A 20,135-nucleotide genomic window follows, 5' to 3' on the forward strand; every position below is an offset into this window, starting at 1 on the left:
CGATAAATGGGCTATCTAACACTGAAATAATTTTTCAAATCGGACCAGTAGTTCCTGAGATTAGCGCGTTCAAATAAGCCCTTTCAAATAATTTCCCCAATTTTTTTCCACATTTTTTTCTATTTATTCGCTCTCATTAGTTTTAGCGCAATAAAATATAGCCTATAACCTTTCTCGATAAATAGGCTATCTAACACTGAAAGAATTTTTCAAATCGAACCAGTAGTTCCTGAGATAAGTGCGTTCAAATAAGCCCTTTCAAATAATTTCCTCCCGTTTTTTCCACACTTTCCTCTATTTCTTCGCTCCTGTTAGTATTATCGTGATAAAATATAGCCTAAAGCCTTCCTCGATAAATGGCCTATCTAACACTGAAATAATTTTTCATATCGGACCAGTAGTTCCTGAGATTAGCGCGTTCAAACAAACAAACAAACTTTTCCGCTTTATAATATTATCTATACATCTGTACATACATACATATAAACTGTTTGTAATATTGAAAAAACCGTTTTTTACTACATGCATTCCTATCTTTATACGCTACACACACCAAAACAACATTTTTTACAATTTTTGTCTGTATGTCTGTCTGTCTGTCTGTTTGTTCCGGCTAATCTCTGAAACGGCTGGAGCTATTTTGCCGGGACTTTTTTTGGTAGATAGCTAATGTAGTAAGATGTAACTTAGGCTACTTTTTAACCGCCTTTCAAAAAGGAGGAGGTTATATTTTACTTTTTTCATATATTTTGTTAGCAGACTATCCATCTTTGTTATTATACTATGTTGAAGCGGACGAAGTCGCGGGCAACAGATAGTATATATATAATATTCGAAAATCAAAACCTTCTGGGGCAATCTTTTTAAAAGATACGGTCAGAGTACCTCAATCACTTAGTTTAAAAAGCTGTTAAAAATCTATCGCCTGGTAAGAACAACTATTTCATCTTGAGAATAAAGTGCTCACAGGTCGTCCCGATTTGTTGTAACACCGAGCGTTTCATTTAAACTTCAATTTCTTTTAAACTTGGAGGTATAATAGATTTTCTGATTATACGATGCACCTTCACGAATATTCATAGGCGGTTGGCTCAGCGGATTTTGTCCAGTCACTTCAAATATACTTGTTACTGTTGTTTGTTTGAAATTCGATCATAGTTGCATCACGCAGTCTGTTTCATCAGCCATTATTTTTTTTTACTAAAATTGAAAATATTGCACTATATAATATTAAAACGAGAATTAAAAGGGCTAAAATAAAATAATATTAAATATTTATTAAAGTTATGGGTTATGGCTGCTTAGTAATGTCAATTCCAAAATCCAAAAGCCCATCAGTAGATGTTTGGTTTAGAGCCTGTTTCACCACTCCCTGATAAGTGACGAATAGTCCGTTCAGTTGTCTGTCAAGTGCACCTGCAAGTATTTTTTGGATCGCGATAAGGAACTTCCTTATCGCGCGTTCGGCGTAAAGGGGCTTGACAGAACGATATTTGACCTCGACACTTTTTATTAGTACCTGCTTGGTAGGGGCAGAGGGCGTTGATAGTATTCCTGTGCGTTAACTAGATGGAGTTTTTTTAATAATTTTTTTGAGTGTAAGTACAGGTTTTTGGAACATAAGAAATAACTTCGTGCCATTCAGGTGTCTCACACCTCTCCAGTTTTATTTTTAAATATAATATATATTTTTTATAAAATTAGGAGGCTAACGCGCAAACGAGTCACCTGATGGGAAACTACCTATGCCTATGGACACTCGCAACATCAGAAGAGTTGCGAAGTGCGTTGCCGGTTTTTTAAGAGTCTGCACGCTCTTTTTTAAAGGCTTGGCTGGCGGCAGTTCGTTCCAGGGTTTTACTGAGCGTGGCAGAAATATACGCGAAAAATTAGTCTAGCCTCTGTTCTGCACTTGAGCTTTGCTGATAATAGGCATTTCAAAGCTTTTTAAGCCACACCCTTCTTATAATTTGAATAAATTCTCCTTTGCGGTCCATTTCTCTAAAGTTGGCCCCAGAATTAATTACTGGGTATTAAAACTTAACAGACAGTCAAGTCGTTTCTTTTGAAGAACGCCGACTTATAATTACTTTTTAATAATTTGCACAAAATAATAAAGAAATATGAATAGGCTTAAAAATATAGAAATAATCGGCCAAGTGCGAGTCGGACTCGCTCACGAAGGGTTCCGTACCGTTATAGAGCAAAAATACGCCAAATATGGCGTTTTTTGTACGGGAGCCCCCTTAATTTTTTATTTTATTTCAATATTATTATTAATTATTAAAGTATAATTAGAATTTAGGATTTTGTGAAAAATTCAAGGGCTTAGCTGTTACCATTATTGATTACGAGCAAAAAAGGCCACAAAAATCATGTTTCTTGTATAGGAGCCCCCCTTAAATGTTAACTTTATTTTGTTTTAGTATTTGTTATTATAGCAGCAACAGATATACACAATCTGTGAAAATTTCAGAAGTCTAGCTCAATAGCTCTGTCTGTCTCCAGGCTGTATCTCAAGAACCGCAATCGGTTCTTGAGATACAGCCTGGAGACAGACAGACAGACGGTCAGACGGACAGACAACGAAGTCTTAGTAATAGGGTCCCGTTTTTACCCTTTGGGTACGGAACCCTAAAAATGAATAGGCTTCATCTATTAATTTTTCAGATGATTTTGGCCACAATTTTGTTTTAAAAAAAGAAGCGTAGGCTGCGTTATAGATACATTTTTATAGGACCAATATTGATGTTTTTAGAACTGACATGATCGAAAGTGTCCTTAGCACGTCCTTAGCAATAATTCATCATCATGAGCCCGTTTAGTGTTAAAAACCGGCCAAGTGCGAGTCGGACTCGCCCATGAAGGGTTCCGCAGCAGCAATAAGGTTTATTCTTATGAAATTACTAGGTTTTTGATTCATTATCATATTTCAGTTGATTTAAAGAAAGTTGATTTAAGGTTTACATTTATGACGTATAAAAAAAACTCCTTGCTAGATCTCGTTCAAACCAATTTTCGTTGGTAGTTTTTATAGTAGTGTACATCATATTTTTTTTAGACTTATCATGCTCTTACTTTAGAAGTTAGAGGGGGGGGGGGGGGACACGTTTTACCACTTTGGAAGAGTCTCTCTCGTAAACTATTCAGGATACTAAAAACCTCAATATGCTTTTTGGAGACCTATCCATATATATACCTCACACGCATAGGTTAGATGAAAAAAAAAATTTTTGTTTCAGTTGTACACCTAAAACCCCTAAAATTTTTAATAATTTTTCCATTTTTGTATGAAAATCTTAATGCGGTTCACAGACTACATTTATTTACCAAGTTTCAATAGTATAGCTTTTCGAATCGAAAAGGTTCCGTTTTTTTCCATGTGGCTACGGAACCGTAAAAATAGCTAGAATGAAAGGAAGTAAGCAATTTTAATCGATTCAACAATTTGCATTTTTGTAACCTAATCTAACACTTTAATCTGTCTTGAATCTTTTATTTTTTCTTTATTGTTATTTCAATTATGTTCTGCAAATATTAAAACACAAAAGGATTTTAATAAAATAATTTTAACATCCTCGACTGTACAATTTTTACTGCAGATTAAAGTTCACAGAGTTGATGATAATGACCCCTGCGCCCTTGTACAGGCGATATTCATGCAAATGTGCCCTTCGCTATTCAAACTACGAGGGAAAGGTTTCCGTATTGTATGCTCTCCACTTTACAGAACAAATTAAAAACTTTTATAATGGCCGACTCACGGATACAAATACAAAAACAAATTAAAAATTCCGTAAGCAATAGCCCCAGCACTGATCTTGGTGACTGTTATGTGGTTGTTGTATGTCATGGACATCCAAAGTAACTAGTTACTGTTGGTACGTGTTTTTTTTTAATGAAATACGGGGGCAAACGAGCAAACGGGTCACCTGATGGAAAGCAACTACCGTCGCCCATGGACACTCGCAGCATCAGAAGAGCTGCAGGTGCGTTGCCGGCCTTTTAAGAGGGAATAGGATAATAGAGGAGAGTAGGGATGGGAAGGGAAGGGAATAGGGGAGGGTAAAGAAGGGGATTGGGCCTCCGGTAAACTCACTCACTCGGCGAAACACAGCGCAAGCGCTGCTTCACGACGGTTTTCTTTGAGAACGTGGTATTTCTCCAGTCGAGCCGGCCCATTCGTGCCGAAGCATAGCTCTCCCACGTATAAATTAATGATGAAGCATGGCTCTCGGTTGGTACGGTGGAATCTTGGTTAGTAATAATATAACACAGGAACCGTACGTTACAAAATGTATCCTAAGACCTTTCTTGCGCTCCAAAATACTATCTATGTACCACGGACGTAAAAAAAGTACTATGTACACGTATAGTTTCGTTTACGCGGCATCAGCATGTCATATTGCTTTACAATATTATATTATTGCTAGCTGTCCCGGTAAACGTTGTTTTGCCATATAAAGTATTTAGCCCGTATTATCTTATATCTTTAAACGAGCTATTCTTGTGTATATATAAAATATAGATAATTGGAATCTCGGAATCGGCTCCAATGATTTTCATGAAATTTGGTAGGTATTTTAGGTAGGTTTCGGGGGCGATAAATCGATCTAGCTAGGAATAATTTTCAGAAAATGTCATTTTATTCGTGTTTTATTGAATACCGAGCAAAGCTCGGTCAAATAGCTAGTTTTATTGAAGTGACTAAATAAGTATGTCACCATGGCAACGTCCATCGCTATCACGTCGCAAAACAACAGTCGCCGTCAGTCTCGAGGTGTAATAATTTACTATTATTTATTCAACAAATGCACTTATCAATATAAAAAGTACCCAGTAGCCGATTCTCAGACCTACTGAATATGCATATAAAATTTGGTTAAAATCAGTAAAGCCGTTTCGGAGGAGTACGCTATCTAACATTGTGACACGAGAATTTTATATATTAGAAGATTATCAGAAGTAGTCGATATATAAATTATATTTATTATTTTTCAATTTTCTGATTGAAAAAAATTTGCTGGAAAAACCATACCTTACCTTAGAACTTGCTGACATTTCTTAAAAAGGTAACACCAAAATATGCCTTACGTAAAAATATATGCTTTACGTAAAATATAATATTCCCTAAACGAATTATGCTGAAACCCTAACAGTCTTGTTGTTAACTGGTACGCTTGTTGTTCGTAACGTATCGCTGTTTGTTTTCTTTATGTTTCGTTATTTGTAATAATTCAATGCCTTGTATAACATGAATCATTTTTTCAGACGCATTAGGGTTGTTACTTTAAAATAAAATTCCTCTTGCTAATAAAATGATTTCACTGTATCACATAAAGAAGTTTAGATATTTTGTAAGTTGTATCTATTTAAGACTATTTAAATAGAAGACGTCATTACTTAATTGTAAGTTGAATTTACTATGGAATTAATAATGCAACGTAGTTTATAATGTTATAAGACGTAATGATTTTTAGATGTACTAGGGTTACGGCTTTTCCACAGAGCTCTTATCTATATAATACTAGATGTCCCGCGCGGCTTCGCCCGCGTTAGGAATTTTACAGAAACCGTACATTTTCCCATAAAAAATAGCTTATGTCCCTACTCCCTTCACTTGGTCTACTCTATATCTGTGCTTAATATTGCCACAAAAATTACTCCAGTAGTTCGTAATTTTTAATATTTCCCCCGTTTTTCCCACATTTTCCTGCGTTTCTTCGGCCGTATTAGTCTTAGCGTGATAATATATAGCCTTACTCGGTACTTCTAGTACTTATACTCTGACTTACAGTCTTACTCGATAAATGAGCTATCTAATACTGAAATATGTTTTTAAATCGGACCTGTAGTTCCTGAGATTAACGCGTTCAAGCAAACATACTCTTCAAGTTTATAATATGAGGTAGGTATAATTTTTTTTAATTATCGCTTGAAAAACTCGAGTCTCCATCTAAAAGACTATGAAAAGTACCTATAACAGGGTCATTATAGGCTCATCATAAGTCATAACCATGGGACGATGCATGGTATAATATGGTAGTGATGATGATGATGATGATTATGATGAATGTAATTTGTACAGTAGCATATGCTTTCCGTTCTTAAAACAACGCCGAAACTCCCAAACTTGTATCTATTAAGAATCAGGAGTTCTCTCAGCACCTTCCGAATCACGGTATACCAGGTAGACCTCGGTGCAAAATCTTACTTGTTGGTAGCATAATATGCTTAGAATACTTCTCACGAAACCGAAGTCACCACATGTTTCCCTATAAATTTTGAGGAGTTCCCTCGATTGCTTATGGATCCTTCATCAGATCACCATTTTTGTGAATATAATACCAAATTGGGATGATACCCTATATACCAAAAGAAAAATTTTGAAAATCGGTTAACAAACGGCGGAGTAATCGTTGAACATAAGAAAACGAACATAACACCTCCCCCATTTTGAAAGTTGGTTAAAATTATAGCCTATGTGTTATTCTGATGTATAAGCTATATTATTGTAAAGTTTTATTAAAATCCGTTCAGTAGTTTTTGCGTGAAATAGTAACAAACATCCATACATCCACACATCCATACATCCATACAACCAAACAAACTTTCGCCTTTATAATATTAGTAGGATTACGTATATATCTTCAGAAAAACCGGCCAAATGCGTGTCGGGCCACGCGCAATATAGGATTCCGTACTCCGTAGTACCGCTAGTTTTTGATAATTTTTGTATAGTTAATGAATGTATATTTATAACGTACTAGCTGACCCGGCAAACGTTGTTTTGCCATAAAAATAATTTTTAATAATGTGAACAACACTTATTACTTAGGGGTATGAAAAATAGATGTTGGCCGATTCTCAGACCTACTCAATAATTATGCTCACAAAATTTCATGAGAATCGGTCAAGCCGTTTCGGAGGAGTACGGGAACGAACATTGTGACACGAGAATTTTATGTATAAGATTTTATACTACTAATAACATCATCTCAGTTATGTTCAAAGGAATTTGAACATAAAGTTCCTTTATACTTCGCCGAATACCTTTTTTTTAGTTGATCGCCTAAAACTCAATAATTTATGAATTTGATGTGATAGTTTTCCTTTTAAATTCAGCATATTTTCTACTTCCGTGAAGTTTTTCATATTTCCAGAAGCAGCTGTTTTGCTGGTAGAAGGGGGGGGGGGCCCCCCCCTTCTACCAGCCACAGTACCAGGTACACAGGACTCTAACGATTTTCTCCACTTTTAAACTTAATATTTCACAAACGGATCCCTAAATCGGAAAATAAAGATACACTCATAATATTTAAAAACAACTATCTAACGACACCCCACACGGTGGGGTGGACGCGAAAAGAAAAATACACAAAAAGCGCGTTTACATCGCTACAAAACGCCGCCATGTTCGAAGCGATCGCTAGCTGTGTGCCCTAGCGCCCACAGCGCACGGGGCGCTCAGTCACAATGCAAACGCGCTTCAGTTACTGCTCAAAGTACATACCCCCCTTCGTTTTACTTCTCACTGTCACCGGACACGGTTGCGCGTTTGCATCGCTAGAGTTGCGCGTTGTAAATGCGACTAACAAGTAACAATCGTTAGTAGCGATTCAATCGCGCGTTCACGAAAAGCGCGTTTGCATCGCTACAAAAAACCGCCGTCTGCTAGGGACCTAAAACATAATATTATTGTCTATTATATTCCAAGATATAGGACAATTCAATTGTGTATTCCTATTTCTCGATAATGTAGGTTCGGCTGTTAGTACAACAAAGTGGGAGGCGCACGTTTTGGACGCGATCCAAACTCGAAGATAGAGATCAGGATACGTGAGATGTTTGACAATGAGGATCGATTTAAATATACGTATACAAGCTCGATGCAGCTTAAAACGTCATTACGTCGTATAAATATACGTGGGTGAGCAATTTTTCTGTATTTATGAAAGTGTTTTTTTAAACCAGAAAAGCGATTTAAATGTTTTTGAGTGTGTGTATTTTTTGACACGCTCTTAAATGTAAATTAAAAACATGTATACCTCAAATATAGGAATAAGTTTATTACATAACTGTTGTTTAATTTACAAAATAATTGTATTATGTGACTGTAACTAAATGAAGATTTTGAGTTTTGACATACGCGGTACGGCCCTGGCCCCATACATTATTTTTATTATTATTTGTCAAACATTTAATTTAATTACATTAAAGTAGTTAATGTTTTTCTCTAAGTGCGGCAATAAACGCACAATTTGCAATATTTAAAACTCACTTTTTAAGTACATAATAATATGTGAACACATACTAAAAAATCAGGCTAGATTCGTGCGACTCACCCGCGTTGACATCCCTGCGAGAATCGACGGGCTATTACTCAATCACAGGAACAATACAACGATTGTTCATTTACTCACACATATATACGCTAACACATCTATCGGACTTCAGTCTAAAACTGGCTGTCCCGGAAAATGTTGTTTTTCCATATAAATTATTTCTAGTATCAATATAAAAAGTGGATCGGAAGAGAAAACCTATTCTCGGGCCTAACGAATGTACCTACATAATATTATACAGAATTACAATAAAATAGGTTGAGCCATTTTTGAGGAGTTCGCGCACAAACACGAGAATTTTATGTATTATGCTGGCACTTTACATGGCTATATTTTGTATTTGCGTATTTGATGTATGCGCCAAACAATCAACATGTGTAAGTTTGCTATTTGACGGCCATGTGTGAAGGTCGTATTTGAGTGGATTTCAACAACTTGCATTTTTTATATAATTTTGGTGGAAATTTTTGTTTCCACCAAAATTAGAGATTAGGTGTTTACGGGAAACTGGTACGACAACCACCAATGAAGTGAATGGCGTATTTTTTATGCTTTAAGAATCAATAATATTTTGTAAAAATAATGTTTTACACACCCTCTTACCCACCAAAATTGGAATAAGCGAGAAAAATAATCTTTAAAAAAAACTACGTGCACTAAAGTTATAACACATTTACTTTATTATAAACAAACCAAAACTCTACCGATATTCAAAATAACAACATGAAATTATTGCCACAAGTATGATCATTTAAGCACACCAAAATTGCATAAAATCGAGGGCTTTGTGATAAAACGGTTTTCTTTCATTCTGGCTGGAAACTGGTACGACCCAGCTCACAGCCACTTCATAAACGGGTTAGCGTGTGGCTGAATGAAGTAAATGGCGTATTTTTCATGTTTAAGGGATCAATGGTATTTTGTAGAAACAACATTTCGTAAATGACACCAAAATTGGTAAAATCTCCGCGACTCACTAAACTGTTTCATAAAAACTCAACTACAGAACCTAGTACAATAGAATTCATATATGATATTATCAAGAGACAACTATATTAAACGACTACATAAAGATAAAAATCCAATCCAGTATCAAGTTTTTTGTAAATCGGTCCAGATATTGCGTAAAATAGGTCGACGACAAGCCACCAAAATTGGAAATCACCAATTTATAATAATAATAATAATATAATATCTATGGACGCTTCATACCACGTCAGTCTGGCCCCGTGCTAAGTACCTAAGGGACTGGTGTTACAGGTACCAGACAACGGAAATATATTTAATACTTCTATGCTATACATATTATATTTAGGATTTTTATTATATCATACACATATTTAATACATATCCAGACCCGGGAACATTGAAAACTTTTTGTTCCGTCGGCAGGATTCGAACCCGCGACCCCCGGCTTGAGCTACCAACGCTCTCACTACTGAGCCACAGAGGTCGTCGTTTATGTTTATTATCTTGGAAAATAATAATTATTTTTTAAAAATAATGACACGGCCAAATTAAAAGTAAAAATTCGACCTTAGTTTCAACGAAATTAGGACTACTACCTATATTTTGTAAAAAAAAATATTCACTTTATCATATTTTTTTCAACTCTGGGACTCAGTAGAGCTGATCTTAGACTGGCCGTGTAAGCATTATCTAATAGAATCTAAAATTCAATAAAAAAAAACTATAATCCATTTTCAATTTGTCACCTTGTTGTCAACAGACTTCAACCATAAATAAAATTCGTATGTATAGGCTTGTCACTCAAAAATCTGTCTTTTTTCCTAGTGTGTGTGTTGTAGTGTGTGTAATGTTTTATTTGTTAAAAAAGTGTATGATAAAAGCAGTGATAAAAGCATACTTCAATATAACCTCCTCGTTTTTTGGAAGTCGGTTAAAAATAATATTAGCTCGATGCATTCCTTCACCATATAACTATAACTGTGCAAAATTTTTCGTCAAAAGGGATACAAATTACAAAGTTTTTGGCTCACGTATGATAAGTATATATAATATAACTCTTTAGAAAACTATATTGCAAGAATTCTTTGATGAAACCTTAGGTTCCAAATGGGTTCTCAGTAGATCCTTATGTAAGGACCATGAACCAAGTAAGGCCACTCTAACGGGAAAATGCTTGTTATTCGTTTATTGACTAAATAAATTAAGAAAACAAATTATCAAGTAATGCTCTGTTTTATGAGGTATCATTAATATGATACCTAATATAATTATTACCCCTGCGCACCCAAAAAAGAAAAAATAATAAAAAAAGAGATACAGTGGTGGGAATGTGTGGTTGGCCAAAGCCCGATAAAAAAAGAGTGTAAGGACACTTTTATGATGATGATGAACAAATTAAGGTGCGATTGTACATTCACGATACAGCGGAGGATATTTCTACATCAATCTTTATTCAATATTATCTATGGAGTTGCCCAGAATTTTAAACAGAGTATAAGCGTCCTCACAAATTAGTACGTAAATTATTCATTACATTATTCAATTGTAATGTAATAAGAATATCTTTCTTTCTCTTAAAAGTATCTTGCATAACAATATTACGACGAAGAAAATAATATTATTGATAATATTATAATGCAGTCATAGGTATTTTAAAACTTAATTTTTAAGATTAGACTTCAAGTGAAGCATCATGCAATAAGCAATGTAGCTAAAAAGAAACAGTTATGTATAATATTATGCTTTTATCATACATATTTTTGACAAATAAAACATTACACATACTACAACACACACACTAGGAGATTTTTATTGACAAGCCTATATACACGAATTGTATCTACTCTTTTATTTATGGTTGAAGTCTGTTGTCAAATTGAAAATATGTAGATTAGTTTTTTATTAAGGCCGCCGGCAAATTGTCCGAAATTTCTGATCAGAAACATATGAACTGCCATCCGCTCGAGTACTCTGGTGTTTCGTCCCAAGGTTTTTAGGCCCAGTGGGCCCAATGACCAGATATGAATTTTTAACATTTTATCATCTGGCGATTGTCCCACTTTTATGATTCATTATTTTCTGGCAAGAAATTTTGAAGTAGGCACAAAAACACACACAAAAATAATCAGTTATAACCATAATATTGTTTTGTAAATTTAAAAAATATCTAACCTAACCCAACTTAACCTATATCCTATAGCCCCCCAAAATTATTTATTTATTTTAATATTATTATAACATATGAAAAAAATATATAACTAAGAACTTTGAGAAAAATTCAAGTACCTACCTATTGCCATTATTGATATAGAGCAAACAAGGGCAAAAATTCACGTTAGTTGTATGGGGGCCCCCCTTAAATATTAATTTTATTTTGTTTATAGTACTTTTTATTACAGCGGCAACAGATAAACATAATCTGTGAAAATTTTAACTCTCTAGCTATTACCGTTCTTAAGTTACAGCCTGGAGACAGACAGACAGACAGACGGACAGACGGAAAGACAACGAAGTCTTAGTAATAGGGTCCCTTTTTTACCCTTTTGAGTACGGAAACCAAAAAGAAATACATCCAAAAAGAAAAAGAAAAAAATCGGCCAAGTGCGAGTCGGACTCTCGCACGAAGGGTTCCGTACTGTTATCTAAGAGGGGAAAGTAGTGGAAAAAATTGTGTTTTTGTATGGGATATACATTAATTATTTATATTATTTAAATGTTATTATCAAATATTAAGGTACGTATATAATTGAGGATTTTGTGAAAATGTCAAGTGTCTTAATGTTTGGGAGTCCCCCTTAAATATTTACTTTATTTTCTTTTTAGTATTTGTTGTTATAGCGGCACCAGAAATACACAATCTAAGAGTAAAAATTTCAGAAGTCTAGCTATAGCGGTTCTTGAGATACAGCCTGGAGACAGACAGACGGACAGACATCGAAGGCTCAGTAATAGGGTCCCGTTTTTACCCTATGGGTACGGAACCCTAAAATATGAACTAAAAGAAAAAACAACGTAAACCAGCTTAAAAAAAATGAAATCCCACCAAAAACATTTTCATGTAAATATGTTGCCAAGATGAGAACATAATATTATAGTTCGTCGTGTCATAAAGTAGTGAGATCTCATGTGGAGCCAAGTTTCTAACCTTACATACTCAGCCCTAAATCTAAAAACCTTAATTTTATACTAAAGCGCGGCAAAATATTTGATAATAATATTATAATGTGTCAGCCGCACGAGAAGAATCTAAAAACTCTACACATTAGTCAAAATTGGTGGCTTGGCCTTTTTGTTATTACTACAATCTTCCCCTGACTATCCCTATACATATGAGCTTAGACCTTTAAAAGCACACAACAGATTTTGATTTTGATTAAAGAGCAAGCTATCTATATATTAATACGCAAGCGAAAAACTTTGTAACCCTTTTTACGAAAAATGGGGAAAATTTCATGCATCTAGCATGAAATTTTGCACAGTTATAGTTTATATGGTGAAGGAGTGCATCGGGCTAATATTATTTTGAAATTATGCTTTTATCATACATTTTTTTAACAAATAAAACATTACACACACTACAACACACACACATGAGAAATGACAGATTTTTGAGTGACAAGCCTATACATACGAATTATACTCTTACTTACTTACTTATTTATGGTTAAGTCTGTTGACAACAAGTTGACAAATTGAAAATGGAGTATAGTTTTTTTTATTGAATCTAAGATACTAAAAGACAATACTTACACGGCCAGTCTGAGATCAGCTGAGTCCCAGAGACAAGGGTTGAAAAAAAATGATAAAGTCGATATATTTTACAAAATATATATGTAGTAGTCCTAATGTCATTGAAATTAAGGTCGAATTTCGACCATTGGGCGATCTCTAGTAATATTAATTATGCATAATGTAGCAATCATTCTGTATATTATACGGTTGACGCCTCCGTGGTCTAGTGGTACAGAGCGCGGCTCTTGACTCGGAGGTCGTGGGTTCGATTCCCGCGTTGGAAACATGTTATTTCCAAGTTTGGTTAGGACAATGCAGGCTGATCACCTGATTGTCTGTCAAGTAAGATGATCCATGCGTCGGATGGGCATGTAAAAAGTCGGTCCTGCGCCTGATCTCTCGCCGGTCATGTCGGTCTGCCGTCCCACAGGGTTATCAGAGTAAAAGAATAGAGAGTGCTCTCTTGTGTACTGCGCACACACTTGGGCACTATAAAATTACTCCTACGTAGCTGGCCTGGTTTCAATGAAACCGGCCACCGTCACCGAAACCGGTGTGGGAGCTATTATATTATTTATTATTATTATATTATACGGTTACATAATTTATTATACTAAGTATATCATTATATAAGTATAATATAACATGTAGGTAAAGCAAAAAAGATTGCCGAGACTGCTAGCTTATAACAAATAGAGAGAAAAAACAGTGTATTTAAGTAGGGAAGTCGCTTAGCGTAGTGATGGAGACAAGAAACATTAAATCGTAAAGTGTCTCGTCGGACCGGAAAACTGTTTAGTTCTCGAGATAAACTGAGACGGATTGAAAACGTCCCGCGCCGTACTCAACAATACTATTGCTTAGTGCCATGAAAATAATCTTTTATACACCAAACGTTTGTAATAATGCTTTTCATACCTCCGCGGACAATACTATATTTTCCCTCTTTCTTATAAAAATGTTTACTTATGTTTACTATGGATAGACTTTGAATAGTTCTATTCAAAGTCTGTCCTCTGTCGGTCCTGTCTGTTCTTGGTATATGGGAAAAGTAGCATTACAGGTAAAGACAGCGGAAATATTATGTGTCATCTACTTAAACATATTATAAAACAAAGTCGCATTTTTTTCCCTGATGTCCCTTTGTTCCCTTTAATCTTTAAAACTACTCAACGGATTTTGATGCGGTTTTCTTTAATAGATAGAGTGATTCAAGAGGAAGGTTAAAGGCATAATAAAATTAATTAAATAGTGGAGAAATACTGTTATTATTGGGGTTTCTAATGTGATGTCGTAAATAATTACATTTTTTCCCGTTACATTGCAAACGCAGGCTGAACGCTACGAGATTTATCAAAATAATGTACCAAGTATTGTACACATTGAAAAGGTCTACAGAAAACTCCGCGATGGTATATGTCTATCTATTATGGATATCCCACAATAACATAATATTTTTGTCATTTTCATTTTACGACAAATAATGGTTAACTTTCGAAGCAATTTTTTTTAATGAAATAAGGGGGAATACGAGCAAACGGGTCACCTGATGGAAAGCAACTTCCGTCGCCCATGGACACTCGCAGCATCAGAAGAGCTGCAAGTGCGTTGCCGGCCTTTTAAGAGGGAATAGGGTAATAGGGGAGGGTAGGGAAGGGAAGGGAATAGTTGAGGGTAGGGAAGGGAATAAGGTAGGGGTTAGGGGATTGGGCCTCCGGTAAACTCACTCACTCGGCGAAACACAGCGCAAGCGCTGTTTCACGCCGGTTTTCTGTGAGAACGTGGTATTTATCCGGTCGAGCCGGCCCATTCGTGCCGAAGCATGGCTCAATTTGAATAAATACAGCATTAATCCTTATGCAATTAAATAACTTAAATGTACGTTGTTGATTTAATGTAGATATCTATATGGCCCTGTACATCATACGATTTAAATGAATATTTTCGAAGGTATTACAGATTTAAAACTTGCGGGAAGTAGCTTTTACGGCGGTACAAACCAATGCGGGCCACGGGTAGTAATGAATACAAGTCAAAACTGCTGAATCGATTTTAATCATTTTTTCAGTGGCTATATATTTTATGCCCGATGCGAAGCCGGGGCGGGTCGCTAGTTATTATTAAAAGGTCAATAAAATGTAATCATTTTTTCACTGCAAAATTTTGTCTTAGTCTGTTCTAATCCTCCCATTCTTTCATCATACATAATAAGATCTTGCGATTCTTAGGCAGGATCTACACGGAGGAGGACACTCATTGATATTATGTACTTTGTAAAATATCTCGTATATCATAACTCACATGACTATATTCTGCTTCAATAAATCATGAATAAATAATGCCGGTGTTATCCCTCCGTACCACAATTTTATAAAATACTGAATCCAATTTATTTTGGTCACCGAACGAGGGTTGGTATTTTCACAAATTTGTATTTTCTGTGATTTAACAGGTCAGATGGCCTATTTTTATAATTCGAAGATAAATAAATATTAAGTTTAAATAAAACCTCAATTTTTCATACGAAATTGTTCCTACGCACGCGACATGGAACGTGACATTTTTTATATAATAGGGCAAAGCTAATAATATTGTAGGTCCGACTTGAATAATGCAGTCTAATAATAATTTGTATTAATCAATTATTCTAATTAAGCATGGACAATGGACATCAATAATTTTATACGATGAATGCCGTCCAATAACTCCCTTTACAAATATTTCGAGACATCCTGTATTTTATAAACAACTAGTAGTTTCTAACGACCTACGCAAAATGTAGCCAATATCCTAGACCACACACGCTTAAGGACATTGAATAGCACTCAATATCTGTGACTCCATCAAAATCCAGCCGCTTGATGTCGTCATCAATAGAAACTGATTCATATGAATCAGAAGATTAAGTAGCTTATTACTTGCAGGGTCCAGCATGGCCATCATCCAGTCATGCTGCTGCTGGCGCAGCCTCCGGCGAGGGTGCTACGCCGCAGCGCTCTACACGATGGTAAGTACTATCAGAGAAGTTGATGGCGAACCTATGTAATTTGGTCGCGTTAAGTCAAACTAATCCGACCGGTCACAACTAACATTGAATTGACATACTAACGGCCGTTCCCAATATTTGATCTATCTCTGGTTTTGCCCTACTAGAGATAGGAATAGCTCACAATTGACATAAAATATATGTCTCTAATGTCTAATGTGAGCTATTCCTATCTCTAGTAGGGCAAAACCAGAGATAGATTAAATATTGGGAACGGCCGTTAGCCGACCAAACGACGTCTGTCAATCAATTTCCTGGATGATACATCACTTGAACTGTCCCACTACATCCCACCAACTTTCTGTGATGCCGGGATCGACAGCGGTAATCACGAAAATGCTTAGTGAAGGATGCCTGAGGCATATGCTAAAGCCTTCAGGACCTGCAACAAAGAACAGAAAAATAGTACCGCGAAGTAATACTCACATTTGATTTACAGAAAAAAAATTGTAGCACTAGCTGGTAGGTAAACTTACAATTTAAGAAAGCCTTTAGCTTGAATGGACTTAATCTGAAAAATACCAATCCTATAAAAGTAACATAAATAACGATAAGTAGTAAGACCCCTTTCTACGTTGTACCAGTACGACTCTGTATATAGAATGAACAATGAATATCAATGATTAACGGTCAATGACAAATATCTTTGTCACCTACCTTAGTAATCGCGTGTATTGGACCATCTTTGACCAACATGGAAAGGGCGCAATATAGACAAAAACGCCTGTCTAGTCTCTACATACAACTCTACACGTTTATAGTCATGGGCCAATATGGAGAGACTGCTTAAAACGTTATTTTTAAACACGTCAGTAGGTTCCTTATACTCTGGATTTAGGTTAAAGAGGCTTTTAATACTGAGATGTCTTCAAAGTAATTGATCGCAATTATAAGTATCAAAGGAGGCTGAGAGCAATTTTACATTCAATATAAGACTGAGTACGCTCCCGATTCGTAATTGCAATCGCAGGCTTTTAAAATATATTTGGCTTTAAAATAAATGAGTAGAAAGTCACTTAACTCCAAAAAATGTTCCTCGCAATTTAATAAGCGCGATACAAGTCCAGGAGCACCGTATATTTTACCATTTCATCATAGCAAAAAGGGATCCAGGAGAAGGAAAAAAGCAGGGGCATGATTGAAAAGAATGGCGATAATTCCACCGACAGGATTTGAATGACAAAAAGTTGGTTGGACTTTTTAATGTCTTTTAAAACATTATCTTTTGTTACTGTACTTCGTTAATTTACATGTAATAATTTCAATGATAACAAAGAAGTTTTCAAACAAATTTGAATTTAAACATTAAACCTAAAGCACAGAATAAATAATAGTAAAGGATAAATGTGTTTAGTTGACTAAATAAATATTAACTTTCGCTAATTTTGATCAAACTATGTTCGCGTTATTACTAGGAATCCTAAATTATGCCTTTTTGTTTAATTTGGAGCCTCTGTACACATTTAAGTTAGTGTACTTTCTATGGAATATACCAAAAACAAGATATTTATGTGATTACCTATTAAGATTTGACATTGGTAATACTAGAGATCGCCCAGTGGTCGAAATTCAACCTTAGTTTCAACGATATTAGGACTACAAAACTAAAATATAGGTAGCTAAAATATAGGTAGTAACCTATATTTTGTAAAAAAATATTGACTTTATCATATATTTTTCAACTCTTGACTCTGGGACTCATCACTCAGCTGATCTCAGATTGGCCTGGATTGGTAAGCATTGTCTAATAGTATCCAAGGTTTAATAAAAAAAAAAACTATAATCCATTTTTTTATCACCTTGTTGTCAACAGGTGACAAATTGAAAATGGATTATAGTTTAAAAGTTCAACCATAAAATATAATAGTATAATTCGTATGTATAGGCTTGTCACTCAAAAATCTGTCATTTTCCCTAGTGTGTGTGTTGTAGTGTGTGTAATGTTTTATTTGTTATTTTTTTTATGATAAAAGCATAATTTCAAAATAATATCAGCTCGATGCACTCCTTCACCATATTAAAAACTATAACTGTGCAAAATTTCATTCACCTACGTTTCCCCATTTTTCGTCAAAAGGGATACAAAGTTTTTGGCTCACGTATTAATATTAATTAGTAATATTATGATTAGTATATGAGTAGCAAATCAAGAAATGGCGAATAAATAAATAAAAAATTAGTGCGTTGCTGCCTATTATAAATATTATCGAACTCCTTTTCTAGATAATTATGTTTAATGATTTGAAACAAAATTATCTTATAAAAATGTGGCTTAAATTGAAGCTATAAATTATTTAACCAATTATTTAACTCAAATTAACTTAGGTATAATACAAAATCAGAATTATAAGAGCTCCACTGGATCAGATGAAATATTTCCGATACAACTCAATGACATTGAAAACTTTCTCAAAGGCGGTCTTTCAGTCCTTTGTCGCTTCGGATATCACTTTCCATTAGCTGAGCTACCTTACCCTTTTTATAAGAGTTTCTTTACGAGCCAATGTATCTATTCAGTCTTTGAATGGTCTGAGCAAACGCGCTTCCGATACAAGACATGATATCAAATTGCCACTTTTTTTTTAAAGAACTTTTGTTAAAGGACTTTAACATTCTTGATTAGGGTTAAATTAAGGTTATTTCATTCAAGTGTCATTATTTGTATTGTTAATAGAATCAGGCGTTACTTTGCGGAAATCCATAGCGTAAAATTTAATATATTATTATTTTTAGCAATATTCCGCGAAATTTTGCTAAAAATAATAATGTGAAATTTGTATTTACAAAATTAAAATCGTAATATTTTAACACTGGGTTAACTTTAACTCAGATTTGTGTAAGTCTGCCTAGTAATAGTAGTATAGCATAATAGTTGAGGAGCTGGCGAACAGAACCGGATTAGTCCGCGAGAAAAAAAATTACACAGTGGCTAAAAAACTAGTATCAACTACTATTACTATAACTGAAGTAATCCGGTTTCGTTTGAAAAATATGGACCTTTTAAAGCCTTATTTACCGGTTTTGATTGAAAATATTAACAGGGATTGACGCAGATGGGCCAATAGAAGAAGATTCGAAAAAAAAATACTTTCGCACTCTGGTGGACTTGTCCGGCTTTGTTCGCCAGCTCCTCACTGTTATCCTAATATGAAAAACACAGTGCTCACAGGCAGACAGATAGATGCATTTTTGGCAATATCATAGTAAAGTAATTTATGCTATATAGTTAATAGTTATAGATTATGTTTATGACGCTAATATTAATGGGTATGAAACCCTAAAAGAGCTTGTTAGAATCTCGGGAGCAAACTGTATACAAACCTAATTTAAGCGTGACATGAATCAGAGTCTTTGGTGTGCTTTCACTGTAATTACTCTTCTGTAAACACTGAATGCCGCAATGCGTTACTGCAGTGTCACAATGCAATTTAGATCTCATCACGAAATACAAAGTATTAATAATAATATCTTAATAATATCTATGGACGCTTCACCGCCAAGCCAAATATAAAATATAAAGAATATTTTTTCGAGTATGAGACACGTAGATCATAATTATAATAATATTGTATCCAAAACGATAGTCCAAAAAATTCTTTACTAATTTTACTAAACCTTTGAATAAAAGGTCTAAAGATTCATACAGAAATCCTCTTACATTTTAATGGACAACGATTGACATGTGTACGAAATAGTAAGGGCATTACTACATTGCATTGTAATACAATAAAGTTGCTTCCCGCTGTTTGTCTTTGTAGGGAACATAATATTATGTGGACATCTTTAAAATTACGCGATTGCGTTTTTTTATAGAGTGAATCAAAATGAAGTTTTACTTGTACAGCCTGCCTAGCATACGCCAACGAGATATCTCACTCTCGAGATAATTAAAAACATACTCGTCATCAAAATCTCGACATTATCTCGACAAAACTCTATATGTTTGTCATGCTAGGGTCAATAGAATTGAGGAGACAAACCATCAAACATCGAGAAAACATGTAGAGTGAGATATCTCATTGGCGTATGCTAGGCAGGCAGTT

The 20,135-nt window shown here is 34.9% G+C and overlaps 1 protein-coding gene across 1 annotated transcript in view; it reads left to right on the plus strand.

Moving 5' to 3' along the window:
* Positions 1–20,135, plus strand: part of LOC121739183 — a 142,538-nt gene that overhangs the window by 16,814 nt on the left and 105,589 nt on the right. The window contains exon 2 of the mRNA XM_042131532.1: positions 15,971–16,053. Within this exon, the coding sequence (XP_041987466.1) occupies positions 15,979–16,053 (75 nt within the window). The 5' untranslated portion in view covers positions 15,971–15,978. The remainder of the gene's footprint in view (positions 1–15,970; positions 16,054–20,135) is intronic.

Source organism: Aricia agestis, chromosome Z (assembly GCF_905147365.1).
Source record: "Aricia agestis chromosome Z, ilAriAges1.1, whole genome shotgun sequence".
In the NCBI taxonomy this organism is placed as follows: domain Eukaryota; kingdom Metazoa; phylum Arthropoda; class Insecta; order Lepidoptera; family Lycaenidae; genus Aricia; species Aricia agestis.